This window comes from Erpetoichthys calabaricus, chromosome 2, assembly GCF_900747795.2.
Source record: "Erpetoichthys calabaricus chromosome 2, fErpCal1.3, whole genome shotgun sequence".
Classification (NCBI taxonomy): Eukaryota; Metazoa; Chordata; class Cladistia; order Polypteriformes; family Polypteridae; genus Erpetoichthys; species Erpetoichthys calabaricus.
The window spans coordinates 119300945-119319428 of NC_041395.2; the positions used below are offsets into that span (position 1 = coordinate 119300945).

General features: G+C 38.5%; 1 protein-coding gene and 1 long non-coding RNA gene across 2 annotated transcripts in view; one reads left to right on the forward strand and one right to left on the reverse strand.

Moving 5' to 3' along the window:
- Positions 1 to 210: 210 nt before the first annotated feature.
- Positions 211 to 16614, reverse strand: LOC127526758 (uncharacterized). The gene is made up of 3 exons (XR_007934186.1): positions 16430 to 16614; positions 2154 to 2218; positions 211 to 402 (listed from the first exon to the last, which is right to left on the reverse strand). It is a non-coding gene; the product is annotated as an uncharacterized LOC127526758 (long non-coding RNA).
- mlf1 (myeloid leukemia factor 1) overlaps positions 15350 to 18484 on the forward strand; it is a 45175-nt gene continuing 42040 nt past the window's right edge. Inside the window, exon 1 of the mRNA XM_028794435.2 lies at positions 15350 to 15492. Within this exon, the coding sequence (XP_028650268.1) occupies positions 15440 to 15492 (53 nt within the window). The 5' untranslated portion in view covers positions 15350 to 15439. The remainder of the gene's footprint in view (positions 15493 to 18484) is intronic.

An 18484-nucleotide genomic window follows, 5' to 3' on the forward strand; every position in this document is an offset into this window, starting at 1 on the left:
CGAGCTTTCAATTTGTCATTAAATCAACTTCCCCGTCAAGACTGGCTTTAGGCAGTCTGAGGGAGCCTCTCCAAATTTCTACAATTTCTATTGCAGTTTTAAGTGCATAATTTGAAAGTTCTAATGGCAATGCCCTTCCTCCACCCCCACATGGGTTTGCTACACATCATGGCAGCATTCTTGTCAGATTCAGCTGTCACACAACTGTCGATACCTTTCTGCCGTATAGCTTAGGGCCTCACCACGTCCTTGATCACAAGTGACATAAAGAATGAGAGTTGAGGTGGTCGGGGCAGAAAGTGAGGATGCCAGTTGGATGAACATGGCATGATGATCAGCACAAGGCTTACTGGTCGTAGCATCAGCTTTTCATGAATGACCGTTTCATTGGTTGACCAAGAACTGTGTGAAAAGCAAAAAAAACTATCAATGTTAAGTAATGTTGTGAACAAAAGCAGCTTGTGGATCAGAGGGGTCGAAGAGAGTGGCAAGAATTGTAGAAGCCAACAGATGGGCCACAATCAGGCAAATGACCTCCAAAGTCAACATCAGCGTGTCATGTAAGAAAACATCACGTATTGGACTTTGTCTCAAATGGGATGCAACAGCCAAAGAGCATATCAGGTGGTGATGTTGTCAGTGGAAAAATAAAGTGCAGCAAACAACTATCAGAACTAGAAAGAAGTTACCTGCTTGCACAAATCCAGGTTCCCTTTGCATCATGCTGATGGAAGGATCAGGTGAAAGCAGCAGGAATCAATGAAGCTATCCTGTTTGGGGTCTTCAACGGTACAGGCCAGTGGTGACCGAGTGACGGTGTAGAGAATGTCATCCTCCTCTGGCACACATAAAGGCCTGTCATGTTGCATGACTTTTCAAGCTGTCATTTACATAATCTTAGCGAGTTAGATGTGGTCGCCGGCGCTCTGAAGTGGCTCTCGTAATGTGACGTGCCCCGTGGCTCACTCCAATAAAATTAACAGATTTGATTTTGTCTTTACTCGTAATGTGGGCTTGTGCATGAAGGCTGACCACTAATGAATGCTCAACTGGAAGTACAATTAATATTATGAGCGACAAGGAGTAAGGAATGTGCATCTTTAGGCCTTACAAAGAGAAGAGAAGGCTGTCTGTCTGATGTTGTATGTTTGCATACCATGAAAGAATGAGGAAAAAAGCAAAAAACAGCAGATTGTGTCTCATTGAACCTGTTGACCCTTCATACAGCAATGGCTCCATCAGGCAGTACGCTATTGGCCCTCACAAAGAGGGATGAGCATGACTATGCTGGGAAGTCGGCACTGAATTGGTGAAGTAGACATCAGCAGTGATTTTTCAGTCAATTAATTTGACATTGTCTGGCAATGAGATCAGTGACTTCAGTCAGCAAATTTGACATACCCCAAGACTGAAAATGGTATGACAGGACATTGGCTTAATAGAGAGTTTTCATTGCTTCAGTGGCCTGAACCATCTCCAGATCTCCACTCTACCAAGCATGTTAGAACTGAGTTGAAAAAGGGCTTTTTACAGCAAGATTATGCAGCCCTCCGATTCGCAGCAGCAGCTGCACAGTGTAACATTCCTGAACAATCAGGTCTGGAGTGTCCATCAGGACTACTAGGAACAACTCCAGGTAGAGCGATGTCTCTGTGGGGCCCTGCTGTTGGGAGACTGAGCATGAAAGTGAGACAAACAGATGTGCTATAAGTGACCCACACAGTATCTTCCCCTAAAATTTGATCCTACTTATCCTCAAGCTGCTCACCACCACCTTAACCTAACCACCTAACTGAAGCAAAGAAGAGGGGAGGAGCTTGAGGAACAGACGAGAGAGACAAAGAAAATTTCTTCAAAAAAATGGAAAAGAGGTTAGGGCCGAAAAGTAAGAGACAAAGAGTTTAACTCACTGCAATAAGGGGCAGCAACATGTAAGAAAATGAGAGATTTATGGGCACAGGGTTGATGCAGGGTGGTCAGAGTGTGCAAGTGGATGCTTATGATAGCACGAAAGACAGGAAAGTTTGTTAGAACTCTTAAGAGTTTGATGTAGCCAAAGATATAAACTATTGTATACTTTATTTTAAAACAAATGCGGAGTGTTAATCAGTGAGAGAGCAGTGAACAGATGTTTAGTCAGGACGAGCACGTACCTTTGTCCATGCATCAGTCTTCACAATGTATTCATGGTCTGTCTTGGTTCAGTCCAGTGCAGCATCTGCAGAGTGGAAGAGCACAGTTAGTGAGAAGCAAGGGGACAAAGGGGCCGTAAGAGTCTCAGCACTAAGTAAGGGAGAGTTAGGGGGGCAGTGCAGCATCTATGCAGACTGTATTTTAATATTGGTAAGTATAGCATATGACTTTACTTACAGCAAGGAGTGCATGGATTGTTGGTGTCCATTCGATTGTTGCAGGCCAGCCCGGACCCAAGTCCCTCCCTGTTAACAACTCGCCAGCTTGTAGAATCCGTGCCCAGATGAATGTATGCTATTTTGAAGACCGAAGGAAGAATGAAACAAAATTAGATACCTAATAAGATGTCAATTCAATGTAATCTAAATATGGATAGCAACCAGGCAGTGAGCAAAAGATGAAAATAAAAAGTAGACAATAGAAAGGTATTAAGGAGCTCTATAAAAATATTCACACCATTCTTGGCAGTTGGGAGTTATGTTCTGTTTCATCCACAAGTTCCACCAGAACTCAGATTGTATTATCAGAACCCTTTTTTAATGGGCACTACACGCAGTTCTGGAGAATGAAATGAGGACTCGCCAACTTTGAAGACACACATTTGGGAACTAAACATAGGGCTTTGATGTTTAATATCCTTTAAAAAGAAATGGTTTCTGGTGTGAAGTTGAGTAAATCCAAAGAATAAGGTATTTCGATAACAAGAACAGAGAATGTAAAAAATGAGGGAAAAAACGTTTCTCAACCTATGGGCCACTGGGAGTGTTATCTAAAATAATACGAGACATGTAGCTTTGAAGGATTTTTGGGTCATGATACATGCAGCGTGTTGTAGGCTTCAGCCAGAAGACTGAAGGAAAAAAAAAACCCAACATTGCTGAGCACGTCTTTGAGTTGGAAAGGCACGAAAGGTTCTATTGTTTTAGGATAACTGCAATTGGACTAAACAGTTTTTATTATATTTTAATACTTGTGCTTCCAGTTTAACTGTTCAAACTGAACAGTTTGGGGGTTGATACTTTGCAGTCCAAAAGCAAGAATTTAGGCAAGCAGCTCAGTGCTTGTTTTCATTAAAAAAAGTTGCTTGTAGTTCTGATTTATTTGGTTTACCATTTTTCCCATTAATAAGAATATTTTAAAGGCGGGGTGTCAAACTTGGTGCCTGGAGGGCCACAGTGGCTGCAGGTTTTCATTCTAACCCTTTTCCTAATCAGTGATCAGTTTTCATTGATAATTAACTTCTTTCCCTTAATTTTAATGGCCCTCTTTTTAAGAATTCAGTCCTCTGAATTTATTCCTTTCTTCATTAAATGACAACCAAACAGAAGTGAGATGTAAAACGAACCAAACGATGACCAGCTAAATTGGGATTTCAAACTCCAACTAATTTCACTCCAACCAATCTCGTAATGAGAAGCCGATTCTTGCTGTTAATGAAACCCGTTATTTAATTCCATGGCTTGTTGCTGCTCTCATTCTGCCACAGCAGACATTTCCAAAACTGTTGATTTTCTTTTTTTTTCTAAGAACATTGTCAAGAAGTTTTGGTGACCTGAGAGATCAACCTTATTGAGATCATCACCTTTCTTTCTTTTCAGATATTGTGTGATGGGCACAGGTGAGCTGGTTATGAGGCGGCTTATTTTGTGTCTCATTATTATTTGGCTGCTAATTAGGAAACAACAAAGGGGCCTGAGTCAAGTTAATTAAAATTAAGGCAAAAGAAGTTAATTAGCAGCAAAAACTGGTCACTAATGAAGACGATGGTTAGAATGAAAACCTGCAGTCACTGTGGCCCTCCAGAACTGTAGTTTGACACCCATGTTCCACTACCTTGATGTAACCTGGGTAAAACTTTAGTTTAGGTACTTCTAAAACACATCTATTACACATTTTCTCTTATGTTAGACAACCTTAACAATGGCTTCTTTAGGACTTCATAACACTTACAACACATCAGTAGATGGGTTATCCGTCTCTGTGCTGGGTGGCATATTGACTTGTAGTAAAATTACTTGTTAATATGAAGGATTCACAGGTTTTATACTAAATATGTAATATCAAGTGAAATGTTTCAAAGGCCACCTCAAACCACTCCAAAGAGAAGTTTTGTTAGTAGGTTACATTGCAGAAATGAAGAAGTGTTCTGAAGACCCAAAGAAGCCTTTGCTACATTTTTGCAGTACCCAAACTAAATTGTTACCAAAACTTGTACTGTGTGATGTTATTCACTGCCATTCACGTGAATTACCTTCAGTATGTTGTGGATATAAAAGGGGGGTACAGATGGTAACTGGCACCCTAGCTTCAGGATACATCTCTAATTGTGATTTTGCTTGTGTTTATATTGCCTTTTGAATGTTCTGAATTAGCTTTTTGGGTTTTGCTCAGTTGCTTGCTCAAACTTTAACAGAATTTCCCTTGTCAGGCACAAATGTCGAGTCTAGACAGGTTTGAGTTAGTTTCTCGATTAGGATGAATGTTGACATATTGATACTCAGGTTGTGGAACTGGCTGATAATGGAAAATCAAAGTACTCAATTTTAGAAACGTTCTCAGAGCATGCAAGGGACTGCAGGAATTAGTCAATTGGAAACAGATCAGTGCTGTTTTCAAAGGGGTCAGTGAATTTGGCTGACTGGCACTGTAGTTGCTGGACAGACAGAAACAAACATAGACTAGCATGTGGTCTTGAGGACAAAAAATAACCCAAAGACTCCCTAGCAGTTTTACTATATTTGTGAACTTGGAGAGGCGTCAGCTGACTCTTAAGAATTACCCAGTGCAGAGGATGTGCATCCATCTGTGCTTGCTGCCCCGCTGGCTTTCGTAAGAAGACACTGGTGATACCATATCTTAGCCGTATCATTGGCTTACGAATCCTATTAATCTTTGTCTCGAGAAAATACCTCCAGATAGGCAATGTTTTTAGTGAAAACATCAAGCCTTGCCCTCCTTTTCTGAGGTGTTTCACTTACATGTTGTTGAGCCGCAGCTTTTTTTCGAAGTTGTGTCTCTTCATCTCTGCCAGTAGCACAACGTCGTTGTTGTGCAGCGGTGTTTGTTGCACACAGGTCTTTTGTAGTGAAAACTTAGGTGCATGCAAGCACCGAAAAAATTTAAAAGTGCATGTATGTGCCGTCTAGTGGCTGTGGTTGAGCATGAGCAGAGCGGACTGCTCCATACACACACAGGTCTTTTGTTCATTTATGTCTAATGTACAATACTTAGTGTAATGCTCTTTGATGTAAAAAATGCACTTACTTTCATTATACCCACTGTAATTTTTTTTGGTGATACATCAGTAAATGTAACCAGCAGCATGCACAGCCACAAGTTAAGTTCTGTCACCGGTAAGCAGCGAGATATGCTGCTGTCCATCTAGCTGAGGAGAGGCAGAACATGCTGATCGCACTTCACCTTGCAGCCGTGCCATCTCAGTAGTACAGCCATTTAGAGTGAGACTCTTAGTGAACACATCTTTGCTGAGGGATCAATCATCATTTAACCTTCTTGGCATTTACCCTCAGGGTGACTTTTAATGATTAGCTTTACATTTTTAAGACTGAATAATGCTTGGGGCAGTATAATGCTGGAATCTAGTGGATGAAATAACATCAGACTGCAAAAAAGTGTGAATACTTCGATGTGTTTCGCCACTCCAAGGTTTGTCATCAATATTCATGAGTGGTGCGGAGCCTCCAACAAAAAAACACAATGACAAACGAAAAGCCATAAAGGCAGTTTTAGAACGAACTGTAGCGGAACAATTGCTCAAATTGAGCGATAGTGATGATGATGATGGGAGTTGGTCAACTGAAATTGACATGGAAAGTGAAACTGATGCATGATAAGGCACTGAACCACCGAACCTTCAGCACGGTGCAACAGTAGCTGCATGACAAAAAGGAAAAATAATTATGGTCAAGTGCAAGGTGTTAGCGCCCTAAGCATTGTTCACAATGAGGCAACTGTCAATGTAACTGTCAGAGCAAATGTGGAAGTCACTAAGACTTAAACTGTGGTAGCCTTCAATAACACAAGAGGTGTGTCGATAGTTCAGATCAGGCACTGACATTCTACCATCTTGTGTGTAAGCAACACAAAAAAAAGAAAATCGCACAAAGAAACACACTTCTACTACCCTGATTTCAACATTGGGCTATGCATTAGTGACTGTCTCAAAACATACAGTATCACAGCACAGTGCAGCAGTGGACACTAGACATAACTTTATCCTATTGTATTTATGTTAATGTTTCACTATGTACATGTTTCTGTTACATCTAACAACATTTTTTCATGTTGAAAATAATTCAGTGTTTTTGGCTTATCTTTCCAGGGGTAAATAGAATGCTAAGCAGGGTAATGGTTCTTTTCCATGCCATTGTTAGGCCCTTTCTGACTCTATGACATATTGTGTCATTATTAAAAATTGTACAATGTTCAAATATAAGGTTAACAGATAGTACATACCTGTGGTGCGTTTTAGTTTATATGATTTGTTTTGTGATTTATAGAAGAAGATGATCCGCTGTGGCAAACCCTAATGGGAGCAGCCGAAAGAAGAAGAAGAGTGCATGTATTGACACTTTTTCTACACATACTAAAATGATTTGTCATAAAGTCATTACATTTGTCATGTCTCTGAACATAATGGGGTAGCATATTTTTCTGCATTGTCGGGTGGTTCATTTATTCATTCCACCCTCATCTTCAAATCCTCCTAAAGCTTGTGCTCCATATTCTTGCCAGAAATCATGATGCCACTCCAGTCTTTTAGCCTGGTCCAGCTTGAGAAAAACTGCCTGCCATCTGCTACAGTTTTTGTTCACAAATTCGGCAATGGACACATAGTGATTTATAACACTATATTTAGAAAATGCTTTCAGGGTCTCCAGAGAATTTTAAATTTCAGGCTTGTCCAAAAAGCTTGTTAGGGGGGACCTCAGAAACTGGTGCTCCCAGATTTCACAAATCACACGCAGAGCAATTCAGTTATCTCAAATAAAGTCCTCGATAGCTTCCCACAATATTTCAGAGACTGAAACCAAAGCTGTGGAGCACAGAATAATTTTTTCTTTTCAAAAGGTTACTATGGAATCTCCACATTGATACACCGGAGAAATGTCTGTGAAAGCAGAATTTAACAAAATTATTGTAAAGGTCAGATAAGGATGATCGAGTAAAGTAAGCATCAGCTCTGTAGGAAGCTAACACTAGAGATAAAATCACACTGTACTGTTGGCATGCGATTGGATTGTGTGGCGTGTGGAGAAAAAAAAAGACAAATCTGTGACTGAAGGGTTTATGACATTAGCAAAATAAAGGCACTTGTGAAATCTGTTAGAGTTCATGGGTTGAATGTTTAGAAAGTTGGATCAGACTATAGTTTAGTTGTAGGTCAAGAACTCTGTGGGTGTTAAAAAAAAAACAGCACAATCAGCTGGTCAATAAAAGGCAAAGGGCAGGAGCATAAAAACTATTTAGCATGTAGTTTTACCTAATCAAAAAAAGTAGTGGGGCCTGGTCATAACACCATCTGTATTAAGAACCTAAAGCAACTCTTTTATTGACATTAGAGTGCCAACCAACTTAGAAGAAGCAGACAAAGAATCCATAGCTTGAACAACATGAATATCTTACGTGTCTTGCCAAAAGGCCAAAACAACTCTGACATTTTACTCAGCATCCATATGAATAGCGGACCAATTAAAAAGTTTTCCGATCAGTTCCCTTGTTTTTAAGGTTCTGATGTGATCCAAACATAGGAGAATCATACCCCTGATTTCAAAACTTCCTGATGATCCTCATCTAGAACAAACTGTGATACCCCCTTTTCTTGACACCCACTGCACGCCCGGCCTACCTGGAAAAGGGTCTCTCTTTTCTAAGGTTTCTTCCATTTTTTTTTCCCTACAAGGGTTTTTTTTGGAGTTTTTCCTTGTCTTTTTAGAGAGTCAATGCTGGGGGGGGGGGGGGGGGGTCTGTTAAAGCCCATTGCAATACTCCTTTTTTGTGATTTTGGGCTATACAAAAAGAAATTGTGTTGTATTCTTTTGAGCTTTCTGTACCACTTCGATAATGCTGACTGGCTTAAGTTCTTGAATGGCTGCCATTAACGTCTCAGATAGTATTATTGTTCCTGGTTCTTATTCACAATTGGTAACCCTGAACTGGCAAGAAAGAGTATCTTTTGTTTTTGTGTTTTTGCCTCTTTGCTTCTTGATGTATTTGATGTTATGATTTTAAAGCAGCTTAAGAACAACACCCTTCTGGCTTGACATGTGTTCTGCTCAATTTTAAGTAAAACAGATTTTGATGGTCTGTAAACTTATACACAGTAAAATCATCAGAGAAGAAGAACTTTATGAAGAAGAAAGGGGAGGGGGGCGGTGAAAGTTAATGAAAGACTAATCAATCTTTACATGACAATATTAGCAGAAACCAAAGACCATCTGAGGCATTTTCTTACCAAGATCAAACAACATTATTTGAAGATATCATTTGAAGAAGACGAAGAACGTAACAACTGGCATGCTGGACAACTTTACAATGGATGGAAAAGAAAAGGAAATAACAGTCGGCTTCAACCTACTTGGATCGATGATCAATAATGAGGTAGCAAGCAGCCAAGAAATTCAATGACAAATTTCTCTTGGCAGAGCAGCCATGAACAACATGAATACATTTCTCAAGTGCAGGGATGTCACTTTGCACACAAAGATTTGGCTCATTCAAGCCGTAATATTCCTAATTATTTCATACGAATGCAAATGTTGGACAGTGAAGAAAATGGAATGGAAGACAATAGACACTTTTGAATTATAAAGTTGTTGAAGAATCCAATGCCTACCCTGGACAGCCTGGGAGAACACATCCATTAGTACTGGAACAGACCAAGCCACATTATCTTTGGAAGCTCAAATGTCATCTGATCCTATCTTTCTTTGAGCATATTATACACAGAGAAAGATCATTGGAGAAGGACATCATACTTAGCAAAGTCGAAATTCAACACAAAAGAAGAAGACCTGCAATGTGGTGGATGGATACAAACACTGCAGCCATGGATGCCCCTCTGTCAAGTCTTAGCAGACAATTGAAAACAATTCAGAACACTATCCACAGCGTCTCCATGAGTCAACATCAATTCAACAGTAATTAAGAGAGAGAAAGATGACAAAAATGCTTGAATCCTCTACTTCTAATTAAAAAGGTTGTAAAGTAATATACTGGAGCAAAAATAAATAAAATCTTCAATCTGTCAAACACCGCTTAGGCTGCTAGGGCTAGTGATTTTCTTAGATAAACAAGTAATGGCTGAGATTACAGCAGTAAAGTTCTTTAAAGCCCTGATAATTACTGGCAAAATTTAGTAGAGTTTGTAATTGGTCACTCCTGAATAGTATAAACTTTGGCTTTAGCCATTCTCAGTCCTGAGTGTGATACCTGAAAGCCCAAACCAGCACTGAAGTATAATGCAATTCACATTCCCATCATTCTCCAACATGTCCAGTATGTCTTTTGAAATTAGGAGAATACATATGAATGTCATCAGCATACACAAAGATGTACGTTCCTAACACATCACTAAGCAGGTTGGTGACAGACGGCTTCAAAATGACAGAGGTGCTGACCAAATGATTAAAGCGTGATAAGGTATTCTAATACCTTGATCCTTTGTAAAACACAGTTTTCCATTTGTCACCTGCACAAGTATGAATGAAATTATACAAACATCTGATATCTCGTTTTTGGAATCTGTCAAGTCTTTTATGTGATTAAGAAGGTGCAAGATCAAAGGAAGTGGATGGTTATTTTATTTAATTCTCTACGGTCAATACAGGGGCACAGGCAGCCATCATTCTCAATAAACAAAAACACTGTCCTATCACAACCTAATAAAACAATTCTCTAAATTATCTTTGATGTAATTATTTGCACCCTTCTTTTCCAGATTAAACAGAGCATAGCATCTGGACAGGAGGTCAGTGGCACAAACGGAATAAACGTGGGGGCAACTCTCCTGCTTATGATATACATTTGAGGAGCAGTGATATTTCTCGGAGGTTGTTGTTACAGTGAAACTTCAAGAAGATACATAGACAATTTGTTTTCATGTTAATCTTTGTAATGCATTGACCAAACTAACCTTTTCCCCAGGCTTCAAATTCTTTCCTTTTCCAGCTAATCCTAGTTTATGCCATTTCAAATAAAGGGTATTCCTGAATGAATGCTGGAACTCCATTCCACTACTTCATGTTTTCCTACTTCTATGTGGGGTCGATGTGCTTGACCAACATTCTCCAAACAGTTCAGTCCTACACCTCCTCACCAGTCAAGCCCTTTTCCTTCAAATCTTTTACTTTATCCATCCACCTCCGTTTTGGCCTCCATTGTTTTCTCTTCCCCTGTACTTTCATGTTTATCCCTCTTCATTTTCTCTCCCCTCATCACATGTGCACACCACCTCATATCTCTCCCACTTTCGTTGTACCTCTGATTGTCTCATTTTTTATTCTGTCCTTTTTTATAACTCTACACATCCAGCTCAACGTTCTCAATTCTGCCACATCTAACTTCTCCTGTGCTCCCTTTACTGCCCATGTCTCGGCTCCATACATCATTGTTGGTGTTACCAAATGTTTGCCTTATTTCTTTGATCACACAATACTCCTGATACCTTCTTCCGTCCACACTGCACTCTATGGGTTATCTCTGTATCTAGTTTTCCATCTTGGGCTACTACTGATACTAGATATTTCAATATATCCACTCTTTTCAATAGCTCTCCCTGGAGGCTAACATCTGAATCCTGATCATCATTAAACCTCAAATATTCTGTCTTCCTCCTATTTATTTTCAACCCTCTATCTTCCAAAGCCCTTCTCCATTGGTGCTATGCAACACAATGTCATCAGCAAAAAACCTGCACCAGGGAGATTGATCTTTTATCCAATGACTCAACACATCCATAACCAGATTAAAAAGGTGAGGACTTAAAGAAGACCCCTGGCGTAGAAGCCCTCCCTGAATTCCCACAGAGGTCAGGCAAGGCCCCTGAGTGTTGCCTATGGGGTACACCCTAGCATTTTCCAAAGCTGATTGGATTGATTCCATCACTAACATTTTACCTAAGATTTATAGCCAGATTCCCTTCCTGACATTAACCCTCTCCATTTATCCTGGCTTGGGACCAGCACCAAGTTGGGCTGGTTTGCCCCACTGGTGGTCATTGCTGGAACTCCATTCTCTATAAAAAGTAGATTTTTTCATGGTAGCCTAATCTAGACAATGGAGGAAAGGAGGTAACAAACTTAATAAATTCATTGCCTATTGGACCATCATCTGTTTTTTGAGTCTTAATTCTGACTGTTGGACAAGTGATGAGCTAATGAAATCTATTCATGTGTGTGAATATTCCTAGCAGTAAGAGTCTGAATCCTAAAGCTATTGTATGTATAGGATTGGGAAGTGCTTCTTACTCTAAGCACTCCAGCTGAGAGTGACCCAGCTAGTTTTCCCTAAAGTTTATCTCATTTGTTCACCAGATGACTCATGTCTACACAACTGGAACATAACCCCATCTTTCCTTTAGATCAATAACTCAGCCAGTTCAATGGGAGTGTCAGATCACTGATGTCATAACCTGTCATATCAATTTTTAGTTCCTCGGACTGCCTTTTTCTACAAGCTGAAATTAAAGTGGTGTCATCTCAACCCATGCCTGCCACAAAAATGTTCAATGACACTAGACATTCCCCAGTAAGTTCACTGTTCCATTTAAAATGTGGCAATGAATTTCTTTCTGGAGCATTACGTACTGCACGAAACTCTTGAAGAAATGTTTCCAAATTGTTGAAGACTGGGTGATTGCTATCTGTAATAGCAGTTGCCTTTTTGAGAGCAACAATGTAATAAATGCCATTTTTGCCTTTTCTATGTCAAAGCTAGTTGATGGCAGCTGAGAAGTAATCTTATACTGATTAAGAAACCCACAACTATTCAAGTCTCTATCTGGGTGGTGGATCTAAAGTTCATTAATGATTGTAAGTGGTCACGCTGCAGCTGTAGCTCCTAAAGTTTGCTGCAAGATTCCAATCATGACTATCAAATGAACGACTGTGGCAATGAGTTTGGAGACCTGTGCCTGTAAACTGTTTAAGCAGTAATCCAAGTGAAAATGTTTTTGATCCCTAGATTATTAATTTTTTTTAAAGGTCAAAACCTTTTTTATGTAATGATCACATACATCCAACTAGCAGTTTCTTTTTGTGCTAAAACAAATTCATAATTTTTGTCGTAAGCACCGCATTCCCATAATTCTGCTCTTCTGAACTGAAGACAGGACTGTTGACAAATGAATCGGGGGAGAGAGGCGGTTGTTCTTTTCAAAAGTGTAGTATTATAGGGCTGCATTTCATGTTTATGATGTGCACTGACTTTTCAGGCAGTACTGTATGTGTTCAACAATATTTTAGCAAAAATGCTTATGTTTGGAATATATGACTGGATAACTGGCATGTGAATTATGTGAAACGATGAATGTGATATTTTTATTACTTTTCTCCATGGACATTTTTCACATTATTTGCCATTGCACAGCATTACTCACCATTAAGTTTGATTATACTGTATCATAAACTTTTTTGTTCCTGTTCTGCATGAAAACATGTGATTAAAACTTTTTTTCGGGCCATCGCTACAAACTACATGGGATACGTAACAGAACAAAATATCATTTTTGGATGGAGTATTCCTTTAAATAAACAGTACAAGAAGGTATTCTGCTGAATGACAAAGCATATCATGTGTAAATGTACAGAACATTTAACAAGTTCAAGTTCATTGTCTCGTGTACTTAGTACAATGAAATTCTTACCTGCTATCTCATCAGACTATAATACAATGCCAACAAAGACACACACACTCACAAATTTAAAAGAGTATACTTAGCATGTGACTTACAGGACATATATATACAGCATATATATATATATATATAAAGTGTTCTTTAAGTTTCAATGTTTCTTACTGTGTCTGGCTGTTCAGTTACTTTACAAGCTGTGGATAGAAACCATCCCTGAATCTACGGGTATGAGCGCCAGTAGCCCTGCACCATTTGCCTGATAGTAGGAGTGAGAAAGGCAGCTGTGCAGGACTGCTGAGGTTTTTAATTATACTGTTTGACGTTCTGAGATGGCAAGTGTCGTACATGCCCTGAACAGGAGGCAGCTGGACTCTGATACCATTCTGTGCTGCCTTCTCCACAATCTGCATGTGTTTACTATCTTACTATCACACCAGGGTTTCATGCAGTGCACAGAATTAATAAAAATAATTTAAAAATAATTTAATTTTCACAATATTTGTTGATTACTTACTGTAGTGCAGATTCACTTGGGGGTGGGTTGGAGTCAATCTTGGCAGCATCAGGCTAAACAAGGTCCAACCCGCATATGGCACCAGTCCACTTGCAATAAATGTTAATGCTTTTCCTTTTAGTATCTTTAGTAATTAAAAAATGATAAAGTTTATTAGATTAACAATTTTTGTACAAGTGCATATTTTGATAATATAAGTAAGTATGCTTCTCCAAAAATGCCAAACATCTCACTTTCTCAAATGTTGACGTGCAAGTGGAATTAATAACATGATGCAAACGTTTCAGGACTTGCTGAGGGGCCAAACGGAAGCCTTCTTTCCACCTATCTAAGCAGCACAGGGAACTGGCCAGAACCAACCCCGAATGGGGCATCTGAAAGTTTCCAAAAAGTAAAGCGTCAAAGGAATGGGTGATCCTCAGCAGTGTTTCCAAGGTGCAAAAATGCCACCTGTACAAAATTTCACTTGTGATATGCCTGAAAAGATCACCTGTGATAAATTAATATCTCCATCTATCATATCTCCATATGTCTATTTTTTTAACAGTCTAAATCTAATCATTAAATAAGCTAACATAGGACTGAGAATTAGGAACACAATTCTAATCTGAGAAAAAGACTGCACATAGGCCATGTCAGTACCTGTCTGCAGGACGGTGAAGACTGCAATGCTCAATGATTTTGTTTACAAGAATGACATCGGAACACTTTGAAACCACTCCAGTTTGTATTGTCCAGTGCTTTCTGATGGCACAAGAAAACCCCCACTTATCATATACTGTTTGACATGTCTTGATGTCTAGTTATGCAAGACGTCAAGCTTTTTGGGGTTCCCCCATATTTTTAGCCCTCTAGACCAGTAATACCCTTATTTTTGGTGCAGGAAAGTAAACATGATAAAAAGAAAACCAATAGGAGCCTTCAGTTCAAAATGATCAGATGTAGTATCGGTTGACCTTCAGGGTTTAACCTGACATATGAGGGGTCAAAGTTATTGCTTTGCACAAAACTTTGAAAAAATGAAAATTGGTTATATAAGCATGTGAAATACAGTTGTATGCTATTATATCACATATTTAATAATATTTTGAGATCTGATTCTTCACCAGTGGCCCTAGCCCTCTAATAGCCACTCCCAGACCATTAAAAATGACAAACAAATGCATGTGGGGTATCGTTTTAGACTATTTCAAGGTCAGTGGTTCTAATGTAATTTTTGATTTTTAAACCTTTAGTATTACAATCGAAAATATTTAGACTAAATTGAATTTTAATATTTCAAATACATGACGTTCCTTGTTTATTACATACTTCTACCTTATGAAGTTAAGTAGTGAGATTTCTTATGAACACTCGAAATTAGGCAAGTTTATGTTAATTAACATTTTTAGCACTTACATATTATACATTAGTCTACTAGAAAGTTTACTTAATAATGTTTTTTTATTTCCGTATTCGCCTGTTTTAATTTTAATATCCTGTTTTTAAAAACTGTCCGGAAGACATACTGAGACAACTTAGCTATTACTTAACCAACCGAGCTTGATGCACACAATAGTCTCCTCTCGTTTGTGAACGAGTCTAATGTTGCATTTGGGCAACTCGGCACAGCCCCCAAGGATTCTATGCAGAACTTTCCAGCTGGCGCGCAGCTAGCGTTGCCATGACAGCAGAAATCCACAACATTCGCGCAGATTCTGGTAGTTTCCTCCGTCAACTGGCCTATCAGAGGGCGAGGGAGAGATCACGTGCTCTGCAGTGACCTTCTCGCAACTTACCGCAAGTCTCCAGTATTACCTCCTCGCAGATGTAGAGTTTGCAGTCGTCGTTATTAACAAGCTCCGTAACCACACTTGAAGATGTTTGGCAGTGGCAGTCACCTCAGGATGTTCGAAGATGACCCGTTTTTTGCGTAGGTGTTTTAACAGTCTTGTAACAATTCTAACAGCAAAGTAATTTCATGCAATAAAACGTAGGATATACTTGTTTTGTATTCTTTTTGGACTATAGTCGCTTTCTGTCTATCGATGTCCAAATATAGTTTAGCGCTATCCTGTTTTAATGATAGCAACTAGCATTGTGTGTGCGTCCCGCAAGTTCGCAATTTAAACTATTTTTCTTTAAGCTTGCAATTATTGCGAATCCTGCATGAACGACTTAGCATCTCTCATATCGGGAACAGTCCTTAACACGAGAAATCTCTGATATACTGTATTAAAAATAGTAATAGCTGACGAAAAGTACACATGTTGCATTTTGAATTATTTGGGTATTAAAATCGATAGTTAATTTCTGTTAACTATTTTTATGTCAAACTATTTTAGTGTGGAACATAGTTCTGTTGGGCCTTTCATTAGAATTAAGATTGCTACTCTGTGTACAAATTTATGATTCATTTATGCTTCTCCACAATAATGCCTTATGAGGTGATGTTAAATTACTCCATTTTAAGTAAGTGTCATTTTTAAGTAACTTTTATATAGAATACTAAATGCAGTAGTTTAATTTTGCATTGGCTTCTTTTAAATTGCACTTATTTATATGGTGTTTTGTCTCTGTCTATCAGGACAATAGTAGTGATTACTACCTACGGTAATTAAACATGCATTTTAATAGGAAAAGTATTACCATTTTTTGCACAGAAGTATTTATTTCTGTAATTCCTGTTATGTTGTGAATTATACTGTTTTTATTAGTATTTTCTCTCAGCAAATAACCTGAGTGCTGGAATGCTTTAATAATTCCAGAACAGTCCGCAACCTCTCTTACTGCTTTAAAATACAAAGTCTGCATTGCTATTGAGTACATCGAGATACATAAAATAAATAGAAACACGGCTCGATACTGACCATTCCATTTGTGTAGTGGACTGTATGCTTGTTACGTGAACCTCGTCAGTCTCTCAGGATTTCATGGTGCCAACTCACGTGACTGGGTCGTATATACAGAGAGAGCGCTGCTTCCCTCTGAATCAAGAAGGACTGGACAGCTGGCCTTTCAGGCTTTTGAACGAACTAAATAGCAGGATTATCCATAAGACAGGTGTCTGTAGAGTCGCAGTGTCCTAAGGTTTCAAGGGAAATGTGTCACATTTAGAGGCAATCCAAGCACATCAGAGGACTTGACTAATGATGTCTAACCTGCTGCTCAGTGTTACATAGCCTAGGGCATTATATAAGGGATGACCAGTTTGTAAATTCATAATACTGTAGTTGTTTTGCTGGCATCTTTTCCTGTGCCTATTTGAAGTTGGTACTGCTCTTAAACGATGCTTACAAAGTTCACATTTTTGACAAATGTCCTTGTTTTGCATAACCAAAGAGTGAACTTAAAGTTGCCTTACTAAATTAGGCTTAGACCTCAACAGTAAATGTCTGTTACATTAAAAGCTACAGGGCAGATCGATTTTTTTTTTTTTTTTTTTTTTTTTTTAGATTTTTGCTGATTTTATGAGTCAAATATGCAATCAGATTTGAATCACTGCAATAGTCAGTGAATGTACAGTACCAGTCAAAAGTTTAAGAACACCTGTTTTTCCAGTAGTAGTAACACAGTCTGTTTGAACTGTGCTTTAAGACAGACACAGGGTTTTTAAGTAATTAACAGAAGTTGAGACACCTATGCAAATTGTTTGCTTCAACTTGTAAGGCTTAATTTACTTTAATTGCTGCAGGACATCTGTAGGTTGTAACCTATTAGTTTTTCCCTGAAGAAGGCCCATTTGTAATATTATATTTCCCTTTTTTCAGTTTTTGCTATCCTATACTTCAAGTTTAAACCTCTGGGAATTTACTGCTTACCCTTTCACCATTTTAGATCACTCATTTCATTTCAACTGATTAAATTTGAAGAAAAACTGATGTGTTCTAAAAGTTTTGACTGGATGTGTAACTGAGGTGGAAAATCTGCTCTGTATAAAAATTGCAGTTGTACAATAAATGTTGTGTTTCAGAACTCAGTAAGTCACTTGCATGTTACAGGTGGTAAACACAGGGGCACTGTGCCTTACTGAATAGCACTAAAGCATCCAGCATCCTAGGATTTAATTCTAATACTGGTTTGCAGTCTGTGTGAAACTGCAGTTCAGTTTTATTCCCACAGCCCTAAAGATGTGCATGTTAAATAAAGTTTAATTCTACACTAGGTGTATGTGTGTGAGCATGAGTGGCTCTGTGGTAAACTGCTCATAGATGGCTTCTGCCTGGTGCCTAGGATTTTAAAATACCACCCTCACTGTGGCCCTTAATTGGATTAAGCAGTTTTGAGAATGCTGTGCTGGTGTTAGTTTATTTATACTGCATGTCAGATGATAGAGAACTCACTGTTTATTTATATTTTACCTAGTAAAGCAGACGATAAAACTATTACTTAAAAGAATACTTCAATATTTTTTTTTTAATCTTACTTACCTCATGTGGTTTGTAGAGATGGCCAAGAAAAATTTTAATCTTTTCTTTTTATGCAAAATGTAGAGAAAAACATTTGATATAATAGAAGGCAGTAGTGTTTAACGCTGTTCAGCGGTAATGATGTGACAAACTTCAATGAGGAAAATAAAGAAAAAATCGTACAGTACTCATGTTGCATAATCTACATATTAGTTATACAGTTGCATGCTTAAGATGTGCAGAATGCATGCTTTTTTGCTCAAATATTATTAAATATATATCTCCAGAATTATTAGCATAGATAATGAAAAGGAAAATTAAGGCTTTATGGAAATTACTTTTTGAATTAAAGACAAGATTCCTGACCAATGCAGCAGAGGGAGAGGTGGGTCTTCAGTTCAAAAAGTCATTCCCATGAGGCTTTAGGTTTCCTTTTTATTATGTGCACTGATAATTCAGGAAGTATATATTTAACAATATTTTAGCAAAAACGTTTTGCACGTTTTCAGCATTCAA